General features: G+C 46.4%; 1 protein-coding gene across 2 annotated transcripts in view; it reads left to right on the plus strand.

The window, feature by feature from the left end:
* The window catches only part of MTOR (mechanistic target of rapamycin kinase), a 123,316-nt gene that overhangs the window by 87,543 nt on the left and 22,816 nt on the right, over nt 1-12,957 (plus strand). For both annotated transcript variants that reach the window (XM_055582322.1, XM_055582323.1), the window contains 6 exons: nt 2,464-2,564; nt 4,247-4,362; nt 5,525-5,602; nt 5,790-5,897; nt 9,308-9,433; nt 9,526-9,657. In XM_055582322.1, the coding sequence (XP_055438297.1) occupies nt 2,464-2,564; nt 4,247-4,362; nt 5,525-5,602; nt 5,790-5,897; nt 9,308-9,433; nt 9,526-9,657 (661 nt within the window). The remainder of the gene's footprint in view (nt 1-2,463; nt 2,565-4,246; nt 4,363-5,524; nt 5,603-5,789; nt 5,898-9,307; nt 9,434-9,525; nt 9,658-12,957) is intronic.

Here is a 12,957-nt window from a genome sequence, read left to right on the forward strand (position 1 = left end):
ATATGCAGGTTTTTTTTATATGGTTTATTCAGTCAATTCTATTTAGAGTGCAGTGTTTAAATTGCTTTTGCTTTGAGTATATATCCTGAACGTGCCTGAGGCAGGTGTTCACCGGAGGTGGCTGTCTGGCACGATCTGGGGTTACCAGTGAGTGGAAGACCCCCTTTCCCCATGCTTACAAGAAATAGCTCCCTCTCCCCCAGCTCCAGCCCCAGCCACACCTGCAGCCACATGAAGCTAAGTAAGCCCCCTCCCCACAGTTCCCTTGCGTGGCCTCTGCATCCTGAGGACAGATTCCTTGCGAATGAGATCCCAGACAGCCAAGTACTTAGGTGTTCCAGATCGAAGAATGCTCCCCCAGGCTTTTGGCTGATGCTCTAGGCAAGAAAGTCAAAGTCTTGGAGGACCTTTTACCCAAACCTCCTTGGAGTCACAAAGAGTTGTCAGAGAACCTCCTCGTGGTTGCCCCATAGACAGTCTCATACTTTTTCTCTATTTGGTTCTCTTCCCCTCCCTGCCTTTGAGAGTTAGGAGTTAGTATATTCTGCATTCTTATTTGTAAGAAGTCTTTGTAGGAGAGGAACCCTGCCTCTGTGCACACTGACCAGGGTCTGACAGCTGTTGACACAGTTGCAGCTTGAAGGCGGTGCCCGTATCCTCTGGCGGGCCTCCTCTCTAAGATGCCGCTCTCCAGTGCTCCTTGCTTTGTCTCTGGAGGTGACAGTATGTGGTGTTTCACACTGAACTCACTCCCCGGCTCAAGGTGAAGAGCAGAGCAAAATCTCAGACTTGGAACACAGAAATGGAATGTCCTGACGAAACAATAGAGGGAGGCTGAAGTGCCTGCGGCTGTGAGCTGTACAGATTTGAATTCTAGAGTTGGAAGGACCATTCAGAGACAGAACATCGCTTTTCTTTAGCTCCAGGCAGGATTCCCACCAGAATACGCTGCCCAGAGGATCTGTGCTGTGCCCTGAGCCAGTGGTTCTCAAACGGTGGCCCTTGGATCACAGCATCTGTGTCATCTAGGAAACTTGTTGTTTAGTCACTCAGTCGTGTCTTTTTGTGACTCCGTGGACTGTAGCCTCCCAGTCTCCTCTGTTCATGGGGTTTCCCAGGGAAGAATACTGGAGTGGGTTGGCATTTCCTTCTCCACATCTTCCCAATCCAGGGATCAAATTTAAGTCTTCTGCAGGAAGAGCTGCTACTGTAGGAGAACCTTCAGCAGGACCCAGAGTGAAGGTTTCTAGGTTTAGGTGGCAAGAAACCAGCACTGAGGTCATCCAGCTGCTGTCACTGAGCTTCATTAAGTCCATGGGGCAGGATGGCTGCCCACCTCCTCTTTTTTATCTTGGCCATGTATTAAGCTAGAATGCTCATGTCCCTGACTGTCTTCATTATGTGCCAGAGAGACAGTGGAAGGTGATGACTGCCAGGTCGCGATGCTGGATAGTGGCCCCAAGCAGTTCTCCTGGATGTGGTCATCAGTCAGCTTCTAGGGGAGCTCAGCCTAGATCCCTTCAGCATCTTTATCTCCTCCCTATTCACAGTCCCCCAGGTCACCTTACAATGCACTTATGGCCCCAAGGCTTCTGAGCTGGGCCACTTGGAGCTTGTACCTTTTCTCTTGACTCCAATCCCAATACCAGGCTAAAATATCCTGCAGTATCTCTTTCAGAAAGCAGGAGAGATTGAGGAGTCTCCTAGCCCATGTGTGTCTTGAAGCTCACATGAATGCAGGAGCTCGTATTCCCACAGAAGCAGAGTTTTGTTTCCTTTCACTCAGAAGTGCCACATAGGAGGGCAGCAGTTTTAACTGCCAGCAGGACGTCTCTTCTCGAGGGATTCTGCTCTGTGTATCGAATGCATCTCATTGTCTCCTAGTGACACCTACACTCACAGTCAATTGTACAAAATTCCGAGAGTAAGCAGCATCTGGATTTCTGCTGGATGTGACCGTTGTAGGGCCTTCTGATTGATTTCATTTGAATTTCATTTCAGACTGCAGCCATTTGTATAATACTTATAAGAGCCAATTGTCCCTATAGCTTTGAACCCAAAGTGAATGTCCAGATGTGTCTCTTCTGATTGCTTTCTCTGTAGGCCTGCCAAAGGGAAAGAGCCCAGAGGTCATTGGCATAGGAAAGAAGTTATTTAATATTTATAAAGAGGGCCAGATGTTTAGGACATTTCACGTCACATCGAGTTAGACACAGTCCCTCTCTTTGATAAACTCATTGTCAGGAAAATTCTGAGCCACCAGGCCATAGAAACGACAAATCACCAGACACTTCTCAATTATATCATGAAAGCACTTTTTCTTTAAAGGTTTCCAGATGAAGGCAGGCCCCTATCATCCAGTTCCCCTGCAACCCCCCAGCTAACCCAAGGGGCTCGAGAGAAAGATGAGCAGATCATGGAGGTGATTTCAGTTAACCTGACTGTATAATTCTTTTCCTTCAGGGGGCAGCTTCACCAGCAGTGCTGCGAAAAATGGACTCTGGTTAATGATGAGACCCAAGCCAAGATGGCCCGCATGGCTGCTGCAGCTGCGTGGGGTTTAGGTAAGGCTGCCCTCCCAGGCATGGGGAGGACAGTGAAGCTGGAGGCTCGCCTCTGAGTAGCAAGGCACTGTGGCTGTAGGCAGAGTGTCAGGTCTACAGAAGCGTGAAGCCATTCATGTCCACTTCCACCTCTTCCGTCGGTCCTTTCTGTCTTCATGGCTTTGATTAACTTGTTAGATATGCATAAAAATCTCTCTTCACAGGGAAGCCAGGGAAAACAGTGCGCAAGCATCAACATTGAGATGCTTAGTGAAGTTTGCATTCTGGCTCCATTGTCATTAGCCTCTTTCTGCGTTTCTGCTTTGCCTGGGGCCTCTGTGTCATGATCCAGTATGATTGCTGGAGTTCTACCAGCATGTTTTTATTCCACAGGAATAATGAAAGAAGTCAGCTGTCTATCTCCTTGATTTCTTAATTTTATTGTAGAATTTTCCCAACGATGATAAAAGTAAATAGTACAATGAGTCCCTATATGCTGTTCACTTCCTCCAGCAGTTACAGACATTCTGATAGTCTTGTTTTCTCTCTTCTCCTCCTTGCTGCCCAACACTCACCCACCTTTCTCACTCCCTGAGTGTTTTCAAGCAGCGATTTCCTTTTAATCCCCACAGAAAAGTGTCACGTTCTGATCTCAGGCCCCAGCAGAGAGGATTATCCGTCTGTCCCAGAAGTACTCTTGGCCAGAGAGGGAGGGTCCGTGGGTGTCCCAGGTGGAAGCTGCACCTGTGGAGTCCAGAGGAAGGTTACATAACGTCCGCCTCCATCCCCACCCTCTGAGTCACAGAGCTCACATCCTCTCCTTTCATGAGCTCTGAGCTGGATCCAGAACATTTTTCAGAAATGAATTGCTTCCTGAGGAGTCACTCTTTGTTATTCACTTTTGCCCAGAGGCACAGAGAATGGATGCACCGGTGGTCTGGAGTGAAAGGCAGGGAAAGGCCTCATAAAATTGGGGGCCCTGCAGCGTGCAACTAATGAAGCCAGTGTCTTTTCTGCAGATGGTCATAGAAATCCTGGCATTTGAGACATGCTCACCCTACCAGGGGAAGCAAATATCGTTCCCAGATGCCACCATTTCCCCAGCCTGCCGTGATACAGGACTACTGTGCTATGACCTAGCCCATCTTTCTGTTGTAATGGAGCCTCTTAAAATATTTATCGCCTCCTGAGGCAAAGGTGCTGCCAGCATGAGACGAGTTAACTGTCTCATCCTGTCCCCTGTCCAGATAATGATCCATATCAGTTGTTTGCGGGAAAATGTAATTTCCAAGGTATTACTGAACTGTGAGATGCTCCACTGGTAGGGGAAAGGCTCTTGGTCTCACTGAGAGAGTCCCTGGTGAGTTCTCTAGGTTAATGAGGTGCTGCACTCCCCCTCCTGACCTGTGGGCTCATACTCATGTAGCTCCTTCCATCTCTCATGGAACTAACTCCCAGGGGCAGCCACAGAGGCCTGTGTTTGGAAGACAGCTATGATGTTGTTAAATTGGCTTGTTCAGCCTCACAGAGTATAGAGGCTCTCTGCAGGATTCTGATGCATCAGCCTCTAGATTGTCCTATTTGAACCCCAAGCTAAATGCAAGTAACAGTGACAAGGCCTATTTGATATACTGCCTTTAGCCCAGCAAGCTTACCACTCTGATGTTTTCTCTGTATATGCGTGTGCGTGTATGCACATGTAGGTCAGTGGGACAGCATGGAAGAGTACACCTGTATGATCCCTCGGGACACCCACGACGGGGCATTTTATAGAGCCGTGCTGGCGCTACATCAGGACCTCTTCTCCTTGGCACAACAGGTAAAAATCTATGTGTAACCAAAACCTTCTAGTATGAAATGGTAATCAAGGGTGCCCAGTCAGCTGCTAAGCACAGGGCACCTATGTAAACAGGCTCTGGCATTTGGCTCTGTGGGCTCGCTAGAATGGCTTAGGAGCTTAAGACTCAGTGAGAAGACAACTCCTAGCACGTCAGCCACTTTCTGCTCTGAGAGGGACACCTGTTCTGAAAGTTACCATGTAGATTGCTTTTGGAGTTGGCTTCTTGGGTCATCATGGCCTCCTTTTTACCATGTTGCTTTAGTGTTCCCTATGGTGGAGAGAAACTATCCACTAAAGGAGGATTCAGAGAGCAGTGCGCCCCTTGCAGCAGAAATCCCACCTCTTCTGGCTGTAAGGGTATGTCACACACTGGTCACCTTCTAGGGAAGCCAGCACTTTATTTGGAAATCCTCTGCTGTCTGGCAGACTAAAATAATGAGGTGATCACACCCACCCTGTCGGGCACCAGACTGTCTTAGGTGAGGTTCTTGGGTGAATGCCCTGAGCACTCCAGGACGGGCACATAGTCATTAACCTGAAACGTTCAAGAAAGGAAGAGTTCCCCATGCTGGGGTTTTAACTGATCAAACAGAGAAGCCTCAGACTGCAGTCCTATGAGCTCTGGTTTACACTATGTGAAAACAGCCCTGGGCCATTCACATTCTAGACACAAAAGCTCCCATTTACCTGGAAAGGATCGGGCATTTTTCTGCCAGTTTCAGAGACCCTTTCTTAGGAGGACAAGGTGCTTAAAAGCAGGTGGGTCATTTGAGTGCTTGCACGGTCTGTTCTTATCAGTATGCCCAGCAAGAAGTTCAAAGCAGATGGATCCACAGGCTGTCCTCTTGAGATGTGAGAGCACAGTGATTCTCTTTCTGAGCACACGTCTCCCTTCCTTTGTCACCCAAGCTCTAAGACGGTGAGCTTTTGGCTGCCATATATTTCTGTTTTTTCTGAGAAATCAGAGAATGCTTTTATCTGGGCTTTCAAATCAGGTAAAAGGTTTCTTCCCTTCTTCATCACTGGGATTTCAGTGAAACAGGGAATTTGTGCATCTGGTGGGGAAGCCCAAAAATCACAGTGCTCCCCTCAGCTCCCAAGCCTGAAGCTCCATTCCTGTGCTTTTCTCGTTCTCTTCCAGTGCATCGACAAAGCCCGGGACCTACTGGACGCGGAGTTAACGGCGATGGCGGGAGAGAGCTACAGCCGGGCCTATGGGGTGAGTGTGGACTGCCTGTGCAGTGCCAGGTTTCCAGCTCAGTTCAGTTCTTTTTGCAGAGTGGGCTCATGAGTACACACAGGCTGCTGGGAGTGTGCCTGTGGGACCAGAAGGAATGACTGAAATGAAGCCTGGCTTTTGGATTGTTCATGCTGTATTAAGTTGGAATGTGATTTGCTTCCATCAGGCCATGGTTTCTTGCCACATGCTGTCTGAGCTGGAGGAGGTTATCCAGTACAAACTTGTGCCCGAGCGACGGGAGATCATCCGCCAGATCTGGTGGGAGAGACTGCAGGTGAGCCTGGTGGAAAGCCCTGTGCCACCCTCCCCACTCCTTCAGTCCCCGCTGGCATCCACTCCCTGCCTCCTCACTGAGGCCCGGTATACATTCAGAGCAGAACACCCACAGACTTTTCACCTGAGCCTTTAGCTGTGAGAGAATGACCACTTTCCCAACCTCATTTTACCCTTCTCAGGGAATAAAAGAAAATAATCTTTTTTTTTTTTTTTGGTCCATGCCCCATATCTTGTGGGTTGTTAGTTCCCCAACCAGAGATCGAACCCATGCCCCCTGCAATGGACACAATGAGTCCTAATCTAACTGGACCACCAGGAAATTCTTGAAAATATCTTAAATAAGTGACATTATGGCCAGCCAGTTGAGAATCTTGACCTCAAAATCAGTGGTTCTCAACTTCAGCTATGTGATAGAATGACCTGGTACTACGTGCTAAGTCAGATCAGTCATGACCAACTCTTTGCAACCCTATGGACTATAGCCCTCCAGGCTCCTCTGCGGGATTCTCCAGAATACTGGAATAGGTTGCCATGCCCTCCTCCAGGGGATCTTCCCCACCCAAGGTTTTAACCCAGGTCTCTTATGTCTCCTGAATTGGTAGTTGGGTTCTTCACCACTTGCACCACCTGGAAAGCCCAGAATGATCTGGAAAGCTTTTAAAAATTGAAATACCCAGGTCACGTCAGACCACATCAACAAAAGTCCTGGGGATAGACCCAGGATCAGTATCTTTCCAGCCTTCCCAGATAATTCCAGGATGTGGCTGATGCTGAGATCCACTGCTCTAAATCCACTTGCTGGCCACCTTTCAGTGGGGGGGGGAGGGGGGGGAGGCGCTGATGTTTTCATTTACTAACTTCTGTGGTTTACAGTTCCTCAGGTCTTAGTCACACGATAATCTCTGCAAACTTTTTTCCACCGAAGTTTCCCCTCACCGAGAGACTAGTCCAGATTCTCCATTAGTATTCACATTGTACATTCTGATCATTTTAGCATGAGGAGCTGTCGATTCCCAACCTGGGAGTCAGGAGTCTCAAGTGTTCTTGGAAAGGACAGTTCTCCCACCCCCTGAGGAGACAGAAGGGAAGTTCATTGGCAAAGCCTTCACTGCTCCAGAAGGCACTTGTCCCCCTGTTCATCGTAATCAACCTCCCTCGATTGTCAGCGGTTTCCTCTTGATCCAATCCACACTTAATTCCAAATTCTGTCCCCAGACCAGTCGAAGTTTGTGCTTCCAGCTTTTCAGCAGGCTGTGACAGAGCCTTCTGACTCCAAGTTGCATTCCTGTCCATGGAGTTCCGGGCACATTCCTCTGGAAAGGAAAGGAGTGGGGCAGAGGCTCGCCCATGAGCACAGTCGTTTATGCTCTGAAATGAGCACATGCAGTTCCTTCCCATGTTTTATTAGCAATTATGAAATGTCCAGTGAATGTTTTGGTGGAAAATTGTCTATTGAACCCCAGAAAAGAATTCCACAAAGCCAGAATTTCCCGCTTGTCCACACCCTCATTTTTATTTTATTTTTTTAAGTGCCTGTAATGGAGTGAAGGGTTTCCAAATCAGAGATCTGATGAATCTTCTAACAAGTGGGACTTTGACCAGACAGAGACTTAGAAGGGGGTGGACTAGACGAGTCTCAGAGAAGGGAGACCCATGTTTGACTTTACTGTGTCCATAATACCATCATCACCTTAGGCCTTCATGACCTTCCTACCTTGAGACAGAAGACACTTTTTGCTTTCCAGAGCCAAGGGATTTCAGCATGTGAGAGAAGCTGGCAGATGAGAAGTCACCAGAACAGTCACTCAGTGTACTTTGTTGTGTTTTTCTAACTTTCCAAATCATTGTCGTTAATGGGATGAAAGATGATGGTCCAAAGGCTAAAAATACAGTGTTAACTTTGCAGTAGGAATTTGGCTCTTATGGATGGCTTGCTGTCCGAACACTCAACTAACTGCTTAGGCTGGAAGACTGCCATTTTGTGATCCATTCAGCTGAACTCCCCAGCCAGTAGCTCCCATGGGACAGTATGAGAGGTCAGCCTTACTTGCATTGGGTTCTTTTCTTGCCTTGGGTTCTTTTCTTGCCTTGGGTTCTTTATTCAGACTCAGTCTGTGTCCTGTCATGTTTAAAAGCCTGCAACTGGACTTCCCTGGTGGTTCAGTGGTAAAGAATCTGCCTTCCAATGCAGGAGACAGGTTCAGTCCCTGGTCTGGGAAGATCCCACGTGCTGCGGAGCAGTTAAGCCCATTCACTGCAACTGTTCAGCTGGGAACCACACTATGGAGTCCCCGTGTCACAACTACTAAGGCCTGCTTGCCCTAGAGCCCATGCTCCACAACAAGAGAAGCCATTGCAATGAAGAGTAGCCCCTGCTCACTGCAACTAAAGAAAAGCCTGCACAGCAACGAAGACCCAGCACAGCCAGAAATAAAATAAATAAAAATTATTTGTGAAGTTATTTTAAAGCCTTCAACCATTGTTGCTAGACTTTTAGACCTATCTCCATGGAAGACAGCTTGTTTGGTTTCATGGAATTCTCTGATGAATTGATAGATCTCAGAACCCCGTCCCCCCGGTATTCGTCTGTGCATCTGATTTTTTATCAGGAAGGTAGAGGAGGAGAGGCTTACTGTGTTCTCAACAGTCTTTTAATATAAAATTAACTTGGCCCTTTTGATAGTGATTAGTTCACTGTTTTTAATTTAAAAGAATTTATACGTGTGAATGAATGAGGTCTTTTCCCTTCTGTGTATGGTTTTTGATCTGAGATATTTAAAAAAAAAAAAAAAATGAAGAGGAAAGACAAGGCCAAGATCTGAGTGCAAGTTTAGGCTCTAATAATTTCAGGAATATAAATGCCACCAACTTTCAAATAATATCAGTTGAAACTTTATTTAAACTTTTTTTTACGCTTAGGTAGTTTTTAAAATTTTGAATGATACATCTTTAATTTTTGTCAGCGATAGTCATCTTCAACCAGAGAGACTGAGGCAAAAAAAGTTAAAAATACATTATTTACAATGCAGAAAAGAAATTTAAATAATTTAGTTCATTTAAACTTCACCATAGCCCCATGAAGTTGGTACGGTTCTTATCCCAGTTTACAGATCAGTCACAGAGAGGTTAAGTAACTTATCCAGAGTCACGATAGGTAGTAAGTGGATGGGCCGCGATTCGGGCTCCAGAGGTCTTGCTCTGTAGCTTCTCGAATTTTGAAAAGTTCCTAAGAGGCGTTCACTCACAGTACCCTTCTCTTGAGAAATATGAGATTATAAAAATGAATCTCAAAAAAAAAAAAAAAAAAAATGAATCTCTTTTTTTGTTTCGGGGTGGGTTTCACTGTTGCCCTTGAGGGGGTAAGATGTAGCAGAGCACATATCTAATCCTCACTTGTGAACATCCCAGGGCTGCCAGCGTATTGTGGAGGACTGGCAGAAAATCCTCATGGTGCGGTCACTCGTCGTCAGCCCTCACGAGGACATGAGGACCTGGCTCAAGTACGCAAGCCTGTGTGGCAAGAGTGGCAGGCTGGTAAGTGTCCCACCCCTCCTTGGGGTGGGGGCTGAGGAGGGGATCCTGCTCCTGCTCCAGTCCTGTGTCTAACCTGACCCCTTGTCTTGAAGGCGCTTGCTCACAAAACCTTAGTGCTGCTCCTGGGAGTTGATCCATCTCGGCAACTTGACCATCCTCTGCCAACGGTTCACCCCCAGGTGACCTACGCCTACATGAAAAATATGTGGAAGAGCGCCCGTAAGGTCTGTACCCGACTGCAGCAGCAGACCACGTTTCTGTAGAACACTCGCCTAGTCTGCTTCTCACTGCCTCCTCCAGGCCAGAAAGTAGACAGTGTCCAAACCACCATGTCAGGGAGTTTGCTTCCGTGGGGAGGCTGTTTGGGCCAGATTTCAAAAAGTGAATCACATTCAGGGAGATGCACGTATACTCATGGATCAAACCAATGCATGTAATCAGTTTTTTTTTATGAGCAGCTAGAATGTGCTGCAACAGAAAAAGCACGGTTTCTGGGTTGTGTTTTGTTTTGTTTTTTTCCCTAAGAGAAGTACCCAAAAAAGCAGTGTATTTATGAAAACAGACTGAAGCTTTCATAAGACCAACTTGGTTTTTCAGACTTCTTGTCTCCTCTCTACTCGTCAGTTTGGATTCACAAGCAGCAACACCCAGGGTGTAATGCTAGAAACAGTGAGGAAACTCATCTTGAAGCCAATGTGGTATTCCTCTGACTTTATTTACAGACAGGGCCTTGGGAAATAGATGTGACTTCTGGTGGGATTTTTTTCTATTTTATTTTTAAAAACAATCTCCCTGGCTGATGGTGGTGATTAACCCAAAGTAGATCCTGGAGGCACCGTCAGCACCTGCTTTGGCTCCTCATCATCCTCCTAAGGAAACAGAGGAGGGAGTCCCAGCTGTCTTCTCCCTTTTGTGCCCACAGTGTCCCTGAGGTGAGGAAGGAACATAGAGCAGCCACTGAAGCCATGGCTGTGGGAGATATGAGAGAAGAGCAGTCAGGTCTGAGCTGAAGGCCCACTTGGGAGATCCTTGGACTGTGGCTGGGAGTTGACCTCTTTTGTGGGTAGTGGGTTCTGTGACTCTAAATGCCACCCAGGGTGGGAGCCACAGCCATGCACCCAGGTCCTGTCTTTGATTGGGGCATACTTCAAAAGTAATGGCCCGAGTGTCCTCCAAATGTGCAGTTTAAGGTTTTTCTCTTTTGTTGTTGTTTGGGAGAACGTGTTTGTTTAGTCTCTGTTTAGTGTGCCTCCCAGGCCAGAGCACTTCTGATTCAAAGCCTGCTCTTCCTCCAGGCAAATGAGAAAAACAGAAGGTACTGGATCTGAATGTAGTCTGGTTTCCTTCCTATGTGTAGCCTCCAAGTCTTTGAATGTCTTGCCGAAGGCAAGCATAAGGAATATCTTGGCTAATATCTCAGCCACGGAGTGGCTTCTTTCAACATAGGACTACAGCCCAACTTCACAGATTATGGCCTTTTCTTAGGAGCCCACATTCTGGAGGCAGACTACAAAACCACATGGATTAAAAATTTAGAAATCAATTTAAAATTAGGTGCTTGAACTTCAAACCTGGAGCTAGAGATGCCACATCTTCATAAGAGTTCAGGAGCTACTCCAAGAAGACTGATTATTAATACTAACTGTGCTGTTGAACAAGTCACTTTACTTCTCTGAGCATTACGTTCTTCCTCTGTAAATAAGGACTGGACTCTGCCTTGCCTCAGTCAGGTAGACATGGGGAAAAGCAGGTCCCCTTCTGCAGGAAAACATCAGGCAATAGGTGTATGGCCAGTGTTCTTCTAGAAGAGACAGTTCACAGAATCTAGAGACAGTCTGGTTCCTTCTGTGAAACTTCACTAAGCCAAGAACCTAGTTCTTGCCCACAAGCCCCCAGGCAGTCAAGAGCCAGAAGAGTCTGCCCAGCTCACACTCAGCCTAAGAGAAGCCCCATCCTCCAAGTGAGTGATCTATCTGTAAGAGAGAAAGAATCATTTTTACCCCCTCCTCATTTCCTGGAGATGAAGAAAAGAAGGCGGTTTTTTTTGTCTTTTTATAATTATTTACTTATTTATGGCTGTTCTGGGTCTTTGTTCCTACACGGGCTTTTTTCTAGTTTCGGCATGTAGGGGCCACTCTTTATTGTGCGGGCATCTCTTTGCAGTGTTTCTCATATTGCAGAGCACAGGTTCTAGGACTCTCAGGCTTCAGTAGCTGTGGTGTGTAGACTCGGTAGTTGCATCTCCCAGGCTCTGGAGCACAGGCCTAGTAGTTCTCGTGTGTGGGCTTAGTTGCTTGCAGCATGTGGGATCTTTCCAAACCAGGGATCACACCCACGTCTTTTGCATTGTAGGCAGATTCTTTACCAGCTGAGCCACCAGTGAAGCCCCAGAGTTATCCTCCATCTTTGTCATGAGAGGTCAATTCTCTTTTCTCTTCCTAATCAGATTTAAGTCTAGTCAGTGTAGTTTCCATAGAAGAAAAACTAAAAGAATACTTACACTTCTCAGGTGTGGGAGGCTAATATAGTTCATTTTTCAAAGCCAGTGGTGAGGAATGAAACTAAAGGCAGATGTGAGGGAGACAGGTTTCTTGTTAAGTGTTAGAACATGTGTGTGTCTGCGCTGTCCTCATGTGTGGATTAGTTCCCTGGTAAAGCGTTGACACGTCATTCTTCCTCTGGGTAAAGCCCTCTGTCTCTTGATGCCAATTAATTACTTAATTCTTTATATATTAAAAGTATCTGAGGTTGGTTCTGGCCCCCAAGCAAGGGAATTTCATTTTCCTTCAGAGCTATCATTACTAACATGTTTCTACTTTTAAAAAGGAAAGGAAACCTTATATAATTTATAAGGAGATCATTTTGACCTTATTTATTTGAAGTGTTGGGTTTTTCTCTCCTTTCCTGTAACAGAGAATACATATTCTCTTTCATTTTCTGTCCCACGCCATTTCCCCTCTCTGTGTCTGTGGATTGGAATCCACTGTTTTTCCCACTTGTGCTTCTCCTGTCTGTGTGTTCTGTCTTCATCCTTGAAGCCCTTTAAAGAGTTTGGACTCCATTTATCATGATGCTGGTACATGTGGACATGGCAGGTTTATACAAGTGGCTTGTAACTGACTCCCAAACTTCTGACTCTGGCTCTACTCTTCCCTAGTTCCACTATCTGTTATGAACTCAGATGCCTCCTGCTCACTTTGTATAAAATCATGTAAAGAGATGGAACTGCTTGAGGACCCTCTGAAGCCTTTGCTTCTTAGCCAACCTGTTCAACTAAATGCTTGGCTAGTGTCTTCCCCACTCCACTTGGATGTATGAGGGGCCTCACCCCCATCTCTGTGTTCTTATTTGGGTACTGAGGGTTCTGTCAGATCTTTTTAATGTATTTTATTGAAATATAGTTGATTCACAAGGTTGTGTAATTTCTGCTATATGGCAGTGATTTAGACATGTGTGTGCATACACACCAGGCACACTGTTTTTTATATTCTTTTCCATTGTGGTTTGTCCCCGGATCTATTCGA

This window comes from Bubalus kerabau, chromosome 5 (assembly GCF_029407905.1).
Source record: "Bubalus kerabau isolate K-KA32 ecotype Philippines breed swamp buffalo chromosome 5, PCC_UOA_SB_1v2, whole genome shotgun sequence".
NCBI lineage: Eukaryota > Metazoa > Chordata > Mammalia > Artiodactyla > Bovidae > Bubalus > Bubalus kerabau.